Below are 20,515 nucleotides of genomic sequence, written 5' to 3' on the forward strand. Positions count from 1 at the left end.
AGAGAAGATGAAACAACTGACCTCTTAAAAGGATCACTGGCTGCTAGCGGGGGAGAGGCTTCCAATGAAGGGTAAGGGCAGGAAGACCAACCCGGAGATCAGTGCAATAATCAAATCCATAATGAAAGTGATGGGGACTAGAGTGGGAAGCACAGTGGTGGTGAGAAGTGGGAGCTCAGGACACAATGGAGATGGAGCCAGCAGAACTAGCTAATGCACAGCTTGGTGGCCGTTTACACAACTAACTCCTTGGGGAAGAAAGGTGACACTTCAAGGAATGTATTATCAGCACTGTCAACTGCTTATCAATTTAGAATAAAGAATCGCCACCTCTGAAATAAACAAAAAAGAATACTAATTTAGAAAATTAGATATAAAGTGTTTTCGGGAAAGAAACATCTTTACTTCATACAAATAAGGAATACCTCCAACAGCTTTGTGAAAATATTCAACCAAAACATTTTGAAACTTGAAAGTCATTATGAATTACACATTTATCTCTGACTTTGAAACTCTTAACCCTAACTCTGAAAGAATACATTTTAATAACGAATAGATATAAATATTTTCATGTTATCACTTGATTGCATAATGATCTCTTTTGAGAGAGAGAGAGAGAGTTAAGCTCTGTCGCTCAGGCTGGAGTCCAGTGGCCCGATCTTGGCTCACTACAACCTCTGCCTCCCGGGTTCAAGCAATTCTCATGCCTTGGCCTCCCAAGTAGCTGGGATTACAGGTGCACACCACCACACCTGGCTAATTTTTGTTATTTTTAGTAGAGACGGGGGTTTCGCCACGTTGGCCAGTTTGGTCTTGAACTCCTGGCCTCAAGTGATCCGCCCGCCTTGGCCTCCCAAAGTGCTGGGATTGCAGGTGTGAGCCACTTCGCCTGGACTGCATAATGATCTTTTAAAAGGCATTACATACTGTCAAGTTTACATGACACAAATTCACTTAACTATGATGAATTATGTATGGAATTAAATGCCAGCTCAGTAAAGTATCGGCATTTTCTACACGAATGACCTTTCTATTTACAGAAAAGCATGTAATGTCAAAACAAGTGCTTGACAAGCAAAAACAACTAAACATGAGTATAATATAGAAGTTTTTACTTAAAAAAATTAAAAGATTAATCCCACCAGCTGTTGTAGATTAACAGAGATAAAATCCAAGTCTGTCAATATAATTTTTTTTTTTCTAAATTTGAATTCAATATAAACCTCTTAAGAGATTTCTGGACCCATATGTTACACACATAATTACTAAATTATAATTCAGGAGTTCAACTTTTAAACTAGGAATTCAATCCAGATCTTTTTTTCCTTATTAAAAACGTATTAACATTCAGATTAAGTAGCTGAACTTAAAAACACTAAGGCTATTTGTCAGAGAAAAAAGAAGCAAGAAGCAAAGGTGGCTCTCCTGCCCAGGCAGGGAACAGGTGGCTGGATGGAAGGACACTGACAGGCCAGTTCAGAAAGCCCTTAGTTCTAATTCAGGTCCTGAAACTAACTCGCTATGGACCCCTTGGCATAGAACAAACTTTCTGAGCTTTAGTTTCATTTGTAAAAATCAGACAGCTACCCTAAGTAATTTCTAAGATTCTTTTCAATTCTAAAATTCTGTGATTCTACCAAATCAAAAGGCAGCAGGCTGAAGGGTGGGGAGATACAATGGTGGAATGTGTGGCCAATTTACTGAAACTTTTCACAATCAACAATAAAACATATGTCCTGGCAATTGTTTTAATAAACTCAACAAAACACTGTTAAAGAGGCCAGGTGCTGTGGCTCACACCTATAATCCCAGCACTTTGGGAGGCTGAGGCAGGTGGATTACTTGAGGTCAGGAGTTCAAGACCAGCCTGGCCAATGTGGTGAAACCTCTTGTCTACCAAAATTACAAAAATTAGCCAGGTGTGATGTGCGCTTATAGTCCCAGCCACTTGGGAAGTTAAGGCAGGAGAACTGTTTGAACCCAGGACGCAGAGGTTGCAGTGAGCTGAGATGGTGCCATTGCACTCCAGCCTGGGCAACAGAGTGAGATCCTATCTCAAAAAAAAAAAAAAAAAAGCCCAAGGTAATACAGAACCACCACCTTGGACTAAATGCTGTTACAATGCTGCTAAGCGCACTGAGCCCTCAGAGGAGGTTACTATGCTCACTGTGACGCTCAGCTCAGCGCATGTTACTTGTCAGGTCACATGGCCAATGAGGGCCTCTGGCTGGATTCACTCCAGGTCTGTCTTTTCCAGAGCCTATCCTCTTTCTACTAAACCTGGATGCTTCTCAGATGTTTTTGTCTTGCCCCTATATGGGTAATCTCTGTGACCTGGGTACCTAAAATAGATGGGAACAGAAAGCCATGAACGACCAATTAGAAAGGCTGTCTGCTATCAGAGTGCTGGGGGTCCAGGCCCAGAGTGTCCACAGTGAGACTTCCCAGCCTCCATTTCCTCAGGGGTAAAAAGGCCATCATTCACCACCTGGCCACAGCATGGAGTCATTGTGAAAAGTCAATGGAGATCTGCTAAGAGAAAGCACCTTGTACACTGCAGAGGCTGTACAACGAGAAGGCTATGAACATTACTCTGGGTTGCTTGCCCATAAGATGAGTAGAAAGTATTAGAACTCCATAAAGCATTTTGGTTATGATATAGATTGACTGATTGGCTGACAGAGTTTTGCTCTTTGTTGCCCAGGCTGGAGCGCAATGGTGCGATCTCAGTTCACTGTAACCTCCATCACCTGGGTTCAAGCAATTCTCCTTTCTCAGCCTCCCAAGTAGCTGGGACTACAGGTGCACGCCACAATGCCTGGCAAATTTTTTTTGTATTTTTAGTAGAGATGGGCTTTCACCATATTAGTCAGGCTGGTCTCGAACTCCTGTTTGGTCCTGAGATTAACCTTCCCCTACTACTCCTGAAGTTTTGAAAATCCCAACTAAGTTTCCAAACTACATACATACAAAATATAAAGCATACAACTAATAATGAAGTAGGAGTATAAGAAAGTGGTGTCAGAGGTATGCTTACTACAACCCATTGTTTCCCACAACAGGTTTACAATCTTTTTATTCAATGCTTAACTCACTAAAACGAGACTATAATCCAGCTTTCTATCTTCAGGTTTTGTAACATGGATCAAAGTGCTAATGATAAAACGGCTATAGAGTTTAACAAATGTGTGCCCAGTACTTTATAAATCATAAATGCAGTCTAATTCTTATCTACTGAGCGTCTGCTGCATGCCAGGCACTGTGCTAAAGGCAGGTGACACAAAAAGGTGAGCAAGAAAGCTGCTTCTACTCTTCACAGATAATGAAACAACTCACCGTGTGGTCCAAATTACAAACCCAGCCCAATCTCAACCATAAAATAAGAATCATTATCAAAGATAGCAGCTATAAACATGCATTTCAGAAAACATCTACACGTTTATAACACTGTAGGCAAACAATTAGTAGTCCTTAATATTTATTTTAAGGAAAATCTGGCGATATGTACTATAACCATCATTTCTGGCCTTGGGGAAGATAGACACCAATGACATTAAAATCTGATCAAGAAAAGCATCTAAACCAGAGCATATATTTGTTTCAAACAGACTAATGCATTCATACATTTAAATAGCCACATACTCGAGATAAACAAAATGTGGAGTGTGTGTTACACACACACAATGGAGTATTCCTAAAAAGGAATGAAATTCTGACACATGCTACAGTATGGATGAACCTGTAAGACATTATGCTGCATGAAATCAGCCAGACACAAAAAGACAAATCCTGAATAACTCCACTTGTATGAGGTTCCAACAGTAGTCAAATTCATAGAGACAGATAGGAGAATGGTTGCCAAACACTGGGAGAAGGAGAAATGGGGAGTTAGAGTTTAGTGGGTATAGAGTTTTGCACTGGAAAAATGAAAACATTCCGGACATGGGTGGTGATGAGGGCAATGTGAACGTGCTAATGCCACTTAACTGTACACCTGAAAATGATTATAATGATAATTTTAGGGTATGTTTTACCACAAAAAATATCCAGGTATTTAGATATTATCAATTAACTATGCTAATAGTGAAACACTTCACAGCAACCCCTAGAACGGCTAAGAGTCAGCTTTTCTGATTCTCATCCTAGTGTATTATGTTAAATGAAGCCTTCACGATGATCCATATAGGCAGTGTAGTTGTGTATTTTTTTTTAATGGGAAAGAAAGAAAACCACTATATATATATATATATAAATATACAAATGTTCTTACCTCCACTTGCATACTCCATGATTAGGTAGAGTGTTTTTTCAGTTTCAATGACTTCGAATAACTTCACTGGGGGAGGGGAGAGGATACAGAAGAAAAAGAGACAAATGTCTGCATGCACAAACCATACACATATACACCGTGACTACGAAAAGCAACCTTTTCCCTGTTAAAGGTTTTAACAGCTGGCCCTCTAAAAAATGCCTTTAGAGAGTTTTATCAAATATCACAACAGAAAAGAGTCTATAAAAGCATGGAATTCCATAAAAACAAAGATGATTTCTCAGTGCTCAGCAGTCCAGCAAGGTGTATCTAAGCTCACTTCCTCTGTTGTCCTCACTGTCCTTCAGCATGTCTGTGTTGGCTAGCTGCCCTCCCAGCACCTCAGGAAAAGTGGTCAGTCTGCAGCAGCTGCTCAGCTCTACTCTGCTCCCACAAGTGCAAATCTAGTCGCTTACCATTACAGCTTTAAGGACATAATTCTATTTGAGAACTTTATTGCTTGGGAAATTTAAGACAACTCTTAAAGAACAAGGTTCCTTTGTTACTTTTCTGATGCCAAAGATGGAAAGAAGTAGAGGGATTATACTGCAATTAACTGAGGGAGAAAAAACCCTTTTTCTAAGAATGATTTTCAGTAGGTCAGGGTGATTTTTCTAGAGCAGTCTTTGTTAAAGATGGAAATATTTCTATTACTACTAATTTATAAAACCCTATCAATTAGAAATATATACATTTTTAGCTGGGTGCGATGGCTCATGCCTATAATCCCAGCATGGGATTACATGGAGGCAGCAGGTGGATTGCTTCTGCTGAGGAGTTCGACACCAGCCTGGGTAACACGGCAAAATCCCCTCTTTACAAAAACTGCCAAAAATTAGTTGGGTGTGGTGGCATGTGCTTCTAGTCCCAGCTACTTGGGAGGCTGAGGTGGGAGAATGGCCTGAGTCAGGGAGGTGGAGGTTGCAGTGGGCTGAGGAGGTCATGCCACTGCACTCCAGCCTGGACAACAGAGTTGGGGTTAGGGTTAGGTCTCAAAAAAAAAAAAAAGAGAGAGAGAGAAACAAAAATACATACACACACACACATTTTAAAAATGAAACTAGAGTAAATCTCCAAAGCTATCAAATCACCATTATACATATCTACTTTATTTTGTTAATATTTACTTTAAATTAAGTTTACCCAAAAATGGGGGAGAATATGCTAGTGTTTTATCTTTCAGGCAATTTTCTGAGGCTTTTAGAGTATCAGGGCAAACAAAGTGCTAACACAGATGTCAGTAAATGTTTGATGAACTGATGAATAAAGCTATCAGACCATTCCCTAGACTCTGATATGTTTAGACTGTGAAGAAAAGTCTCTCCAGAAAGTCAAGGCATATGTGTTGGTAAACTGCATAAAAATAAAACCCTTCTAATATTCCAATGAAAATTTGGGTCCTGTGGGAAAACTATTTTAATGTAATAAGAATTTTTTAAAATTTCAATTTATTAACAAATATATGTAAGTTATAAGTACAAAACTCTAATCAGGGCACAATTTAAGTAATTAAAAGATAAATATGTTTACGTTAGCTAGTTCTAGACAACAGTGATAAAGATTTTGGGGGGGGGGGGGGGGGGGGGGGTGAAAAGTTGGAATTTGAAATCCAGAATTGGCTAGCTAGCCCCAAAGGATTGAAATGAAAATCAAGGAAACAAGATTTTCTTCCCACTATTATATTCCTTGTGATTTCTTCTTTTTTTTTCTTAAATCCAACTTTGAAGTTGTTCAGTGTTTTTTCTTCAACCATACTTATTGATTTTAATTTTTTAGTTAATACCCCTGATATCAGGATGAAGGCTTGCTAACATTTCTCTTAGTAGTATATGAAAAAACAACACCTTTAAAGTAATGCTGGTTTACATCTGATAAAATCGGGCATAAGCCTTTTGTTAAAAAAGCTCTCTGTAAAAGCTTCTGTTTTCCTGTGATGGTTCTGTGTTACTCTTCTATTCTTGCGCCTGATGCATTCTTGATAGGCTATCCTTGATACTAAACATCAACACTTTCTTTTTTTCTTTTTTCTTTTTTTAAGATGGGTTTCACCATGTTGGTCAGGCTGGTCTTGAGCTCCCAACCTCAGGTGATCCGCCCGCCTTGGCCTCCAAAGTGCTTGGATTACAGGCGTGAGCCACCACACCCGGCCAACATCAACCCTTTCATTACCTAAAACTGATGTTGACAGTAAACTGATTATGGGCTGTCTTAACTGTGATTTCATTCTTGAAATGTTATTTTTAGATTGTATGAGCTATCACTATACAAAAAAGCAGTTATGTAATTTTTTAAAAGCCCTATTATAATGTATATGGGATCAAAAGTTTTCATTGGGATGTATATAGAGCAGGGTCAGTATCAAGTCATTTTCTTACTCTCTCTTGTTCCTATAATTACTCTAAGGGTAGGACCATGTCCCTTCCTCACCTTTAAACACACCTGCTAGCACCTGGCACAGAGTTGTGCACATAGAGGACACATAAAACAAATCTTTGATTTATAAAATTAATTCCTATCAAAAGTCCATTAGATAGCAAGTATTCCATCTTTTAAATATGATTCCATATATAAGTATTTTCTTAGGACACAGTCATAGCCAAAAGTATTGGACTTTTGAAATTTTTTTTTTTTTTTTTTTTGAGATGAAGTTTCGTTTTTGTTACCCAGGCTGGAGTGCAATGGCACAATCTCAGCTCACTGCAACCTCCACTTGCTGAGGTCAAGCGATTTTCCTGCCTCAGCCTTCCACAGAAGCTGGGATTACAGGCACATGGCACTACACTCAGCTAATTTTTGTATTTTTAGTAGAGATAGGGTCAGATTGTTCTTGAACTCCGGACCTCAGGTGATCCGCCCACCTCGGCCTTCCAAAGTGCTGGGATTATAGGCCTGAGCCACTGTGCCCATCTGAAATATTCTTTAAAAAAAAAATCTTTAAGTTTATTATGGTGTCACTCTGTTGCTTAGGCTGGTCTCAAACTCCTGACCTTGAGCAATCCTCCTGCCTTGGCTTCCCAAAGTACTGGGATTATAAGTATGAGCCACTGTGCCCAGCCCCTTTGAAAATGTTAATTCTGACTTTCTATAATTCCCTTCTATCTACTCATGCAATACAATTATATTTTCTAATATATTTGAAAATTAGAATCAGGTTACAGGTGTTTCTGCTACATTAAAGCTTTACATTCAACAGTTAATACCTAAGCTTTTAACCTGTCTTCAGTAATTTCAAAAAGCTAATGCAAATGATCAACAACTTGTATACCTATTTTACTAAAAGTGTACTCTACCATTTCTAGAATACGTGTTTAGCTTTATGACATAATTTCAAGAATGCATTTAGATCTAAAAGTATTAAAAAAAGCAGAAAGTACCTATATTGGGATGGTTTAAAATCTTCATTATTCTTACTTCTCTGAAGAGCTAAAAAAAAAACAAACAAACAAAACACATAATCCCCCCAACACAAATTATTAAATATTATATTCAACTGTTGTAATATAAATTTAAATTTTCTCATAGATAACAGATTCATTGCTAATTTTTATTATTCCACATCTAGACTAATATGAAAGTCCAGACTATCTCTGAAGTAGTTTTAATAAAACTATTACCAAATAGTATTCTCAAATGCTTCCATTTATTAAAAACAGGAGAGGTCTCAAAGGGGGATGGCACCATACTCTGAATTTTACAATGCTATCTTGAAAACATAAGATCAGACTTAGGTAAGAATAATTTTCGTGATTAAACTTAGTCTGCTTCAGTATCTACCTAGGCCTCCCAACTCTGCGAATCAAAACTTGTATGGTCCCAGTGAAACACATCATGAGCATATTAAACTGATAATTCCAAATAATTCTATGAGAAGATTATGAACAAAACCACCTTGGGAAATCCTTACTGGAGAGTACAGGTAACTTAGCATGGAGGTTGTGGTGACTATTACATTAGTGACCCTCACGAGTCATACCTTACAGGTTCACGCTTTTGTGGAGGGCTCCCTTCATACTGACATTAGACCTGGCCATGTAACTTGCTTTGGCCAGTAGGACATGAGCAAATCTGAAGAAAGCAGAGGCTGGATAAAATGCTTGGGCATCATCGCTTGCTTTTTTGGAGCACTGTGAAGGAGCTGGTCTGGCCCTCTGAGGATGAAGGGTAGTTACTTAAAGAAACAGACCCTCTGTCGTAACTGCATCCAGCCCCTGCCAACCCAACAGCTGAGTTCAGCCACAAAAGTGAACCCAGGTGAGACCTTAAGAAAAATCGGCCAAGTGCAGTGGCTCACGCCTGTAATCCCAGCACTTTGGGAGACCAAGGTGAGTGAATCACTTGAGCTCAGGAGTTTGAGACAAGCCTGGGCAACATGGTGAAACCCCATCTCTATTAAAAATACAAAAATTACCTGGGCGCAGTAGCATGAGTCTGTAGTCCTAGCTACTTGGAAGGCTGAGGCAAGAGAATTGTTTGAGCCTGGGAAGTGGAGGTTGCAGTGAGCTGATGGCGCGCCACTGCACTCCAACCTGGGTGACAGAGCGAGACCCTGTCTCAGAAAAATCAAACAAAAAACCATCCAACAAAGACCAGCAGAGCTTCCTAGCCATTCCATAGAAGAAGGAGAAATATTAAATTGCTGTTGTATAAGTACATGTTATGAATTCAGAGCAGGGTCTTATCATCATGGCCTGGGTTAATACAATCCAGAAAAACAACAGGATTTTAGAGACCATCCTTTTCAACACTCTTGCAAACAAGAGGAAATCAGGAAAAGAAAGAAAAAGATCTTCCCAGGTCCTGCTATCTTTCTGTGGGGAACGTGTCTGGAATCCAGTCTCCTAACACCCAGGGTACTACAACCTCCAGGAGGCAAGAGTTGGGAAAAACCTTGGAAGAGGAGGAACAGAGGCCTACGTGGAAAAGAGGCTAGCGAAAAAAAAATCACAGGACTCTCACCATACTTGTCCTTGTCCACTGTGTCTAATCTTTTTTTTTTTTTTGAGATGGAGTTTCGCTCGTTATCCAGGCTGGAGTGCAATGGCGCGATCTCGGCTCACCGCAACCTCCGTCTCCTGGGTTCAAGCAATTCTCCTGCCTCAGCCTCCCGAGTAGCTGGGACTACAGGCGTGCGCCATCATACCCAGCTAATTTTTGTATTTTTAGTAGAGACGGGGTTTCACCATGTTGACCAGGATGGTCTCAATCTCTTGACCTCGTGATCCACCCGCCTCAGCCTCCCAAAGTGCTGGGATTACAGGCTTGAGCCACCGCGCCCGGCTGTCTAATCTTAAATTGAATTAGCAGCTAAGAAGAGACGGACATGGATCAGACTTTTTTTATTGATTGATTGATTGAGACAGGGTCTTCCTCTGTTGCCCAGGCTGGAGTGCAGTGGTGTGATCACAGTTCACTGTAGCCTTGGCCTCCTAGGCTTAATCAATCCTCCCTCTCAGCCTTCCAAATTGCTGGGATCACACGTGAGCCACCGTGCCCAGCCGGACGGGATTTGACACATAACCTTAAGCTCAGAATTTTAAATCATGTAATCAGATAAATAACCTTTCCCATCTAAAATGCTGTCTCATTTTTGAAGGGAGGAGCATTTTTATTTCCAACATGAATACCTCCTTTTGCTATTGTGGTAATCCCTACATTTTATGTTCTGAGGTAAGAAGACAATCACCCAAATTCCTGACAACCATTCAGGCTTGAGTGCTTTTTTAGCTCTCCTCTGTTAAACTAACACAGAAATCTTATTTTCCAATCCATTATAGTTGAATTGGTAGCTAGAATTCAAATTTCCCAATTACTTCCACAACTGCTAAATCAGAAGGCCTCCTGGAGGTTGCAGTGAGCTGAGATCGTGTCATTGCACTCCAGCCTGGGTGACAGAGCAAGACTCTGTCTCAAAAAAACAAAAACAAAAAAAGGATGATCTCCAGTTTGGATGCCATACCAATATAGCTCAGAATACTGCACTGAGAATGAAACCTTGACCATGGCCTTGGCAGTCCTGCACCAGGTAGCTTCTGCATACCCCCTAAAGTATTCTAGTCACCCCAACTCCTTTTAGTTACTAGAACACACTAAGTTTGTTTGTTTAATTTTGAGACGGAGTCTCACTCTGCTGCCCAGGCTGGAGTGCAGTGGTGCAACCTCCCCCTCCCAGATTCAAGGGATTCAGTTGTGCGCTGGGATTACAGTGTGCGCCATCACGCCTGGCTAATTTTTATATTTTTTGTAGAGACAGGGTTTCGCCACGTTGGCCAGACTGGTCTCGAACTCCTGATCTCAGGTGATCTGTCCTCCTTGGCTTTCCAAAGCGCTGGGATTATAGGTGTGAGCCACGGTGCCTGGCCATGGGACATACTAAATTCCTTTAAATGTCTTCTCCCTTTTCATCCTTTAAGTCTCAGGAAGATTCTCTGAAAATGTATCTAAGTCGGTCTCCTTATTTTACATCATAGCCATCTGTTCACTTCTTTCCTGGGATGTCTTTCAAGTTGTGAAGATACATTTTTGTGCACCTGTTTATTATTTTGTGTCACCCACAGGGAGCATGCCTGTCTCCTACTGCATACCTGAAACCAAGCCCGGCACACAACTGAAATGCACTTGTTTGATAAACGCCTGCATGAAAGCACTAACTACCAACCATTGTGGTCTGAGCTAGCCTCAGCATTCTAATGACCACACAGCTTTTAAATCCTCAGCAGCACAATGCTTGTTGCAGAGCTGTCACAGTTCTGATGACAGAGCAGCGGTCAAATGAAGGCAATCATTTTCAAGTCCCTACTTATAGTAGAAATGAAACAAAGTGAATTAGAGCCAAAAAGCAGGAAAAAGATGGACTATTACAGGAATTCAAGGGAGTTGGCTTTAAGTTGCTAAGTTCTGGAGGAATTTGTTAGGCAGCAGATTAATATTCTGCAGACACTGTATTAAAATTTGAGAACTCCTAAATTACAGCAGAGGTCATAACAGGGATGCAATGTGAAAATAAAGCACAAATTTAATTCTGTAGGCAAAAGGAGGAGCCAAAGACTCTCTAGAAAGCTAGTGGCAAGGTATTAGCCCAAATAACGTTACATATTCATCTCTCTATTGGAATTATGCATTAGGTGGATACTGGCAGGAAGGAAATGTGTAAATAAGCTTTATAATAAGCTAAACAAGGACAGGGAGGAAGAAGGAAGCTAACAGTTATCTAGTGCCTGCTGTGGCTGAAGCACATGGCCAGGTGCTTTACATCTACAATCTTATCTAAGCTTAATTTTCACAACTCTATCAGCTGAGTATGATCATCTCCAGTATACAGAGAAAGACGACCGAGACAGGTTAGGAAACTTGTCCAAAGACTCAGCTAATAAACACTGGAGCCAGAATTCTCACTTTGGGTTGCCTGACTCCAAAGTCAACATTCATCTCAGGATTCCACACTGCTACCTCAGAAATTTAACTAGAAGAATCAACGAATTATAAGCAGCTGATATAGAAAAGTCCAGAGCAACTGGTAGGTAGTGGCACAGAGCTTTTTATGAAGTTGACAACTTGCATACAAGTGAGATAAAAATGCCAGAGACTTCATAATCTCTGAATCTGGTGGCCAAAGATGGTTAAATTTGGATAGGAATAATTTACTGAAGTGCAAATGTGAACTTTAAAGTGCCTATGAGGACTGTACAATACAATTTTTAAAGTTTTGTAATTGTAAAAGGACATTTAAATAAGAGAAACTCACCTATTTCTACTATCTTAATACAACTTATTTCTTCACATTCCCTTTTCAATCTTAAATAAATGTTAGTTGGAAAAAAAATCAAATTACATAGAAATGCATAAAGTGAAAGAATTCTCTCCTCACTGATCAATCTATACCCTCCACACATTTTCACATCTTTGACGGAACTGGTACACAAGAGAAAGATAAGCACCTTGGAAGGGAAAGATCTGCTATCCTGGCAATGGGGATATCAAGGACACTAAATTTACAGTATCAGAGAAGTAAAGAAACATGTCCTGAGAGCCAGGACCTGGGGTTGTCAAGTATTATTGCAGGAAAAAGAAAATTTTACCTTTTGACAAGTAGAAAAAAAAGGCAAAGAGAGAGAATTTTAGTCTCTGGCTAGTCAAAACTAAATAAGACAATTTTACCAACCAACACGAAAGTAAAATGAGTACGTGAAAGAGAACACAGGGGTTACTGACATAAAACTGATCTAAACCATCACAATGAAGGTGTTCAGGCTCCCTTCTCCAGACACACAGGTATGGCACGGAAGACCAGGCCACCTAAATCACTCCCTCATCACTGTACAGAAACTTTGCCTCAATTACCACAGCACCTAAAGGGAAGAATGCATCAAAGGTCCTCTCAGACAAACCAAGACAGAGAGGCTGGTAAAGTTCATGAGAAGGAATTTTCAAAAAAATGCATTTGTGTAAAAAAGGGGAAAAAAAAAAAAAAAAACAACTGCTTCCTAATATACAGAGATCTCTGGAAGGACTCAAAGAAACTGATGTCACTGGTTAGCACAGAGGCAGAGAAATGGCTGGTTGGTCTGGTCTCCCTTGTGCTAAGCAGGTAACCTGTTTTAAAGATGACCCCATCCCCAAGTGCTCCAAGTCTCAAAGACAACTTCCACTGTAACAGCTGGGTATCTCCTGCGTCTCTTGGGGCTCTTCCTGAGAATGCCTCAGTACCCAATTCCTGGTCTCTTTTTGCCTGCTTTTTAATTCCTTTACCATCATTTAGTGAATCTTGGGGGAAACAAAGATAAACATATCAGTATTTAGTCCTACAGGCTGATATTAATTCCCAATTTTAGAACAGATATAAGTGAAACTGAACTGTAGTCTTCTTTCCTGTTTCTAATATATTTCAATAGCAATGTTTCTGAATTTGTGAAAAGAATTTGGAAGTTCCTCTTAAGTTCTGGAACAGCTGGACAGAGGTAGGCATATGTACTCACAGATCTCAAATAATTCAATAATCAATTCCAGGTTTGGCAATATGAGGTGGGTACCTATTCTCCTTTTAACCACGTTCTCAACTCTGTTGTTACTGATGTGTATCGATTCTTTTCTAGAGTCAATTTTGATAAGTCATGGTTTCCTAGAAAATTATCCATTTCTTTGGGCATTCTAGTATTTTTCAGAGTTGTACAAAAGGTTCCCTTAAAGTAATTTAAATTCTTCAGTATCTGGTATTTCCCCCTTATTTCCTATTTTGTCTGTGTGTTTTCTCTCCCTTTCCCCTGGCAATACCTAGTAGCTTATCTATTTCATGCCTCTCTTCTCACTTCCTGGCAAAAACAACAACAAAAAACCAAAACACCCCCCAAAGTTTTCGACTTACCATTTCTATTGTTTTCAAGTTCATTATTTTCTGCTTTTAGTGACTCCTTTTCTGCCTTTACTAACTCCTTATATTATTATTTATTCCTGAGATTTTTTTGTTCCCTTTTCTAAATGATTAGTTTAATACGTAATACATTCCCTATCATTCTTGTTTAATGTTTAAGGATATACATTTCAGCGGGGCGCGGTGGCTCACGCCTGTAATCCCAGCACTTTGGGAGGCCGAGGCGGGTGGATCACGAGGTCAGGAGATCGAGACCATCCTGGTCAACATGGTGAAACCCCGTCTCTACTAAAAATACAAAAAATTAGCTGGGCATGGTGGCGTGTGCCTGTAATCCCAGCTACTCAGGAGGCTGAGGCAGGAGAATTGCCTGAACCCAGGAGGCGGAGGTTGCGGTGAGCCGAGATCGCGCCACTGCACTCCAGCCTGGGTAACATGAGTGAAACTCCGTCTCAAAAAAAAAAAAAAAGGATATACATTTCCTGGATGACCAAAGAGTAGTACTACATAGGTTCTGACACACAGTTTATTATCATTAATTTCTAGATATATTGCAATTTTGGTTTGTAATTTTTCTTTGATCCAAGAATTCTGTTTTAAGTTCCACATGTTTGAGTCTTTTGTTTGGTTCTATTTTTATTGCTCTACATTAGAAACTATAGCCCAGAAAGATGTTAGCCTGGCTTATTCAAATGTTATATATTGCCCAACTCTGAGAAAATAATTTACCTCATAGTCATCAAACATTGGAATAGTTATGACAATAATATCCTAGCACAACAGCTATTATGTATCCTGAAAAAGGGGTTAAAATTGAACAGCTATAATACGGGCTAATGGAGGTGCTGTATATTAAGATATGTACTTTTTTCCCCCTATTTACCGTATTATTCATGAATGGCAGAAGAGAGTTAAGTTATAAAGTCTTCTCTGTCATGCCTGTGTTTCTATTAATGTAGCTCTGATTTTCCCCTATGTATTTTGGGGTTCTAGTTATCATTTGGTGTCCTATCATTAAAAATAAAATTTAAAAATATGAAAATAAAATAAAAATAATTGCCTTCAAAATGGCAATTGGTAAGTGAACCAGAATAACCACTCTGAAGAACAAAGCATGTGTTTAGACATGCAGACTGTCCATGATGCACATCAGTAAAGAAAGGAGAAGTGAGGCAGCAAGTGATTATACAAACGAAAAACCATGAAACTGAATCCCTGCCTCATAACATATGACTGTGGGTATTTAAAGATTATTTTAAACACTTGAAGACAACAGAGAAGAATATTTTTTATGACTCCAGGTAGAGAAAAATTTCTTAAAGAAGACACAAAAAGTATAAAGCGTGTGCGTGTGCGTGTGTGTGTGTATAAATAAAGACTGATAAATTCAGCTGCTTCAAAGTTAGGGACCTCTGCTATTCACTAAGAGACAGTATCAAGAGAGTGAAGATATACCAACAAGTAGAAGATATGTGCCACATATACAATAGAATCCAGGATATATAATTACATCCTAAAATAAGAAAAAAATCCACTAGAAATTAAAAGAACAAATAGGCACAAAAAAACTAAATATGAAAAAATGCGTGACCTCATCAGTAATCAAGAATGTTACATTAAAACCACTATGAGATTTTGTTTTTCTTTTTTTTGAGAGAGGATCTCGCTCTGTTGCCCTGGCTGGGGTGCAGTGGTGTGATCACAGCTCACTGCAGCTGTGAACTCCTGGGCTTAATCAATCTTCAGCCTCCCAAGTATGTGAGACCACAGCTGCGTATCACCATGCCCAACTAATTAAAAAAATATATTTTTGGCCGGGCGCAGTGGCTCACGCCTATAATCCTAGCACTTTGGGAGGCCGAGGCGGATGGATCACGAGGTCAAGAGATTGAGACCATCCTGGTCAACATGGTGAAACCCCGTCTCTACTAAAACTACAAAAAATTAGCTGGGCATGGTGGTGCGTGCCTGTAATCCCAGCTACTCAGGAGGCTGAGGCAGGAGAATTGCCTGAACCCAGGAGGCGGAGGTTGCGGTGAGCAGAGATCGTGCCATTGCACTCCAGCCTGGGTAACAAGAGCGAAACTCTGTCTCAAAAAAAAATAAATAAAAATAAATAAATAAATAAATAAATAAATAAATTTTTGTAGATACAGTCTTGCTCTGTTGCCCAGGCTGGTCTTGAACTCCTGGCTTCGAGAGATCTTCCCATCTCATGTTGCCAAAGTGCTGGGATTACAGAAGTGAGTCACCATGCCTGGCTAAATATCACTTTTATATTTACTAAACTGATGGTATAACTTTTTAAAAAAATTCTTTTGAGACAGAGTCTCACTCTGTCGCTAGGCTGGAGTGCAGGTGCACGATCTTGGCTCACTGAACCTCTGCCTCTCAGGTTCAAACAATTCTCCCATGTGATGGCACAAATTTTTTAAAAATCAGAGAAAATCAAATTTTGATAAGGATGCTACATTACTTGTGCCCTCTTACAAGCTACTGATGAAAATATAAATTTGCGGCCGGGTGCGGTGGCTCAAGCCTGTAATCCCAGCACTCAGGGAGGCCGAGGCGGCTGGATTACCTGAAGGCAGGAGTTCAAGACCAGCCTGGCCAACATGGTAAAACCCCGTCTCTACTAAAAATACAAAAATTATCTGGGTGTGGTGGCATGCGCCTGTAGTCCCAGTTACTCAGAAGGCTGAGGCAGGAGAATTGCTTGAACCTGGGAGGTGGAGGTTGCAGTGAGCCAAGATTGTACCACTGCACTCCAGCCTGGCGCCTGGCAATAGAGACTCTGTCTCAAAAAAAAAAAAAAAAAAAAAAAATCTATCTATCTATCTATCCATCCATCCATCCATAGATAGATAAGACAGATTAGCACACCTGCTCTGGAAATAATTTGGCCTTTTCTAATGAAGGAGGAGGATGTACAGACAGACCCCGTGATACAAGAATTCCAAGTATATAGCTTTAAGAAATACTTCACAAGTGTGCCAGGACATACAAAGGACAATTCACAGCGGTTATGTTTGCAATACAAATAGTCATGTTTGCAATACAGAAAGCAATCCAAATGTCCCTGAACCACAGAATGGATAAATACAGAGTGGCAAAGTCACATAATGGGATACTATATATTCTTGAAAATGGACATAGCAGTGAAGGTGAATTATAGCAAAATACATCAACATGGAATGCAATGTAGGTGAAAGCAAGCACCGGGCACAGTGGCTCACACCTGTAATCCCAGCACTTTGGGAGGCCGAGGGGGGCAGATCACTTGAGGTCAGGAGTTCGAGACCAGCCTGGCCAACATGGTGAAACCCCGTCTCTAATAAAAATATAAAAATTAGTCAGGCATGGTGGTGCACGCCTGTAATCCCAGCTACTTGGGAGGCTGGGGCAGGAGAATCATTTGAACCCAGGAGGCAGAGGCTGCAGTGAGCTGAGATCGAGCCACTGCACTCCAGCCTGGACAACAAGAGCGAGACTCTGTCTTCAAAAAAAAAAAAGAAAGCAAAAGCAAATAGGAGAATACATATAGCATGAGTCTATTTATACAATGTTTAAAACTTTATACTACATTGGCCAGGCACACTGGCTCACGCCTGTAATCCCAGCACTTTGGGAGGCCAAGGTGGGTGGGATCACTTGAGGTCAGGAGTTCGAGACCAGCTTGGCCAACATGATGAAACCTGGTCCATACTAAAAATACAAAAATTAGCTGGGTGTGGTAGTGGGCGCCTGTAATCCCAGCTACTCAGGAGGCTGAGGCACAAGAATCACTTGAACCTGGGAGTAAGAGGTTACTGTGAGCCAAGATGGCACCACTGTACTCCAGCCTAGAAGAGAGTGTGAGACTCAGTCTCAAAAAAAAAAAAAAGAAAAAAAGAAAAAAATCTAACAAACCCAAAAGAAAGAAAAAACAGACAAAAAAATCTTTACACTACATTGATGAGGGATCCATATGTGGTAAAATTATACAGACAAGCAAGAAAATACTAAGAAAATCCTTGTTAGTGGTTACCCAGTAGGTGGGAAATGAAGAAGGGGAATCAGGTTGAGGAGGGGCAAAATATGGAACTGACTTAAAGGTATTGTTGAAGATCTATTTCTTAAACCAGGTAGTATAAGAGTGTTCATCTCATATACATATTTATACACTAAACATGGAACAGAACATTCTTTTGTATGTAGTCAGTATTTAATAAAAATTAAAAACAATTTAAAAAATTGCTTTGCTTCAGCTGATTAATACAACAAAGCAGTTTTCTAAAAATGTAAAACAAAAGTAGCAACAATGTGTATTTTTTTAAGAGATAGCGTCTTGTTCTGTCACCCAGGCTGGAGTGCCAGGGCATGAACATGGTTCAGTGGAGCGTCGACCTCCTGGGCTCAAACAATCCTTCAGCCTCAGCCCACCAAGTAGCTGGGACTACAGGTGTCACACCACCACATCTGGCTGATTTCTGTATGTAGAGACAGGGTTTTGCCATGTTGCCCAGATTGGTCTTGAACTCCTAAGCTCAGCAATCTGCCTGCCTTGGCTTCCCAAAGTGCTGGGATTACAGGCCTAAGTCACCACACCTGGACAACAATGTGGTTTTTATGATCAAATATTTCAAAGACAAACTAAGAATTTTCTCATCTCCCAAACTCAAGGTTCTGGTGGTCAAGATTCCTAGAATCAGAGAAACATCAGGAAAAAAATAATTTAGTGTGAAAATGAATTTGGTATTAACAAAATTAACTTATCAGATTTTACTAGGTATCTACCACCTGCAAGGTGAATTTCAGTATGTTCCTTTGCTTCCTTCCCATATGGAAAGTACTATGAACGACTGGCTTTCCAAGGGAAAGAAAGCTATTTGAGGCCATGGATTCAGGTTCTAATGCTAGTTCTGGCCCTTATTCACTGGATGAGTGAACAAGCCACAAAATCTTAGAGAGCTACCTACTTATCTATAAGATAGATTTTACAAACATCTACTTCACAGGATTGTTGTGAAAAGTACATGCAATGACGTAAAGTATGTATAGTCATTAAAACTTTGACTCTGGGGCCATACGACCTAATCCCAACCCAGCTGCACCACTCGCTGAGTCTAGGTAACTTGACCTCCCTGGCCCTGTCAACTCTACAATTAAAGGATGCTTGACATACAGAGTGCATGGAATAGCACCTGCTACATAATAAACACTAGACATGTGATTGTGATTCTAGCTATGCTGCTGTTATAATTCTCTCACAAAGGTCTAATTTGTACCCAAGTTTATATTTTCTGCAAATGGGTCTGGGCTATGCTTTAAGTTTAACCTACTTAAAACACTTGATCCCTTGGTGACTTTTACAAAACAGCATAATCAATCATTGATACAATGATCATTGTATGTTGGGTATGGTGGTATGTGCCTATAATCCTAGATCCTTGGAAGGCAGATTGGAATCCTCAGGAGGATGCTTGAATCCAGGAGTCTGAGACCAGCCTGGGCAAGATAGTGAGACCTTGCTTCTCAAAACATACAAACCAACCCCCAAAATACTCTCTAATATTCTCAGTTTACAATGTATTCTAAATATCAAGTGCTATTATTTCTTGCCAAAACAAAAATAAGTCTGGTGATACATTTAAAAGTTTATAAGGATTAAAGAAGCAACAATATTGAAGCTGTATTTTTTTTCTATTTCTTCTACCTCTTTTGAAGTCTAAAAAAAATACACATTTTTATTCTCAATATTTTAAATATGCAAAATCAGGCTGGCGGCAGTGACTCATGCCTATAATTACAGTGCTTTGGGAGGTCAAGGCGGGAGGACTGCTTGAGCCCAGAAGTTCCAGGCTGCAGTGAGCTATAATCACGACGTTGCACTTCAGCTTGGGCTACAAGTAAAACCCTGAATCAATCAATCAATCAGTCAAAGAAGCATCTGTCTTGGATTTCATTTGTGCCATCCCCTATTTGTATTAATTTATCAGATTTATGACACTAATCTGAATGTGGACACTGAATTGTACGTGACAGGCAAAACTGTAACAACTATTTTTACAGTGGTTACTACTTTTGTTAACGGCCTGAACTACTGACCTGCTATAAGTCAATAAAAAATGAAAGAAAAAGGTAGTTAAAAAGGAAAGAAAAAGATGAAAAGAGTTGTTCAATGAAAAGGATTCCCAAAATAACTTCTGCTTCACCCAATAGAGAAAAGAGGCCAGGAACTGGGTACTAAGGCATTCCTAGGAAGAGTTCCAGAGAGGGAGGAAGTATTCAGCAGTGGAAGTATTCAGCAGTGGAAGCATTCAGCAGTGGAAGCTGTCTATGAAACTTAGAATATGTGGGGAAGGAGTCATCTTTAAAATAGGTTACTTTGCTGGGCATGGTGGCTCATGCCTGTAATCCAGCACTTTTAAAAGTGAGTGGATCACTTGAGGTCAGGAGTTTGAACCCAGCCTGGCCAACATGGCAAAACCCTACCTCTACTAAAAATACAAAAATTAGCTGGGTGTAGCAGCAGGTGCCTGTAATCTCAGCTGTCTGGGAGGCTGAGGCAGGAGAATCACTTGAACTCGGGAGGTGGAGGATGCAGTTCGAAATTGAGCCACTGCACTCCAGCCTGGGTAACAGAGGGGGGCTCTGTCAAATAAAAAATATCTAAAAAATAAATATATAAAATAAATATATAAAATAGGTTACTTTAGTTGGGTGTGGCGGTGTGCACCTCTAGTCCCAGCTACCTTAGGAGGCTGAGGTGGAAGGATACTTGAGCCCAGAAATTCAAGGCTAAAGTGAGCTTTAGTCTTGCCGCTGCATTCCAGCCTGGGCAACAAAACAAGACCTCATCA

General features: G+C 40.0%; 1 protein-coding gene across 16 annotated transcripts in view; it reads right to left on the reverse strand.

Moving 5' to 3' along the window:
• Positions 1–20,515, reverse strand: part of MARK3 (microtubule affinity regulating kinase 3) — a 114,327-nt gene that overhangs the window by 43,979 nt on the left and 49,833 nt on the right. For 15 of the 16 annotated variants that reach the window (XM_032287290.1, XM_032287289.1, XM_032287287.1 and 12 more), the window contains 2 exons: positions 7,684–7,732; positions 4,271–4,336 (listed from right to left, as the gene is read on the reverse strand). In XM_032287290.1, the coding sequence (XP_032143181.1) occupies positions 4,271–4,336; positions 7,684–7,732 (115 nt within the window). The remainder of the gene's footprint in view (positions 1–4,270; positions 4,337–7,683; positions 7,733–20,515) is intronic. The other variant, XM_032287291.1, reaches the window with a different exon arrangement.

This window comes from Sapajus apella, unplaced genomic scaffold (genome assembly GCF_009761245.1).
Source record: "Sapajus apella isolate SASKATOON/1434 unplaced genomic scaffold, GSC_monkey_1.0 scaffold20, whole genome shotgun sequence".
Classification (NCBI taxonomy): domain Eukaryota; kingdom Metazoa; phylum Chordata; class Mammalia; order Primates; family Cebidae; genus Sapajus; species Sapajus apella.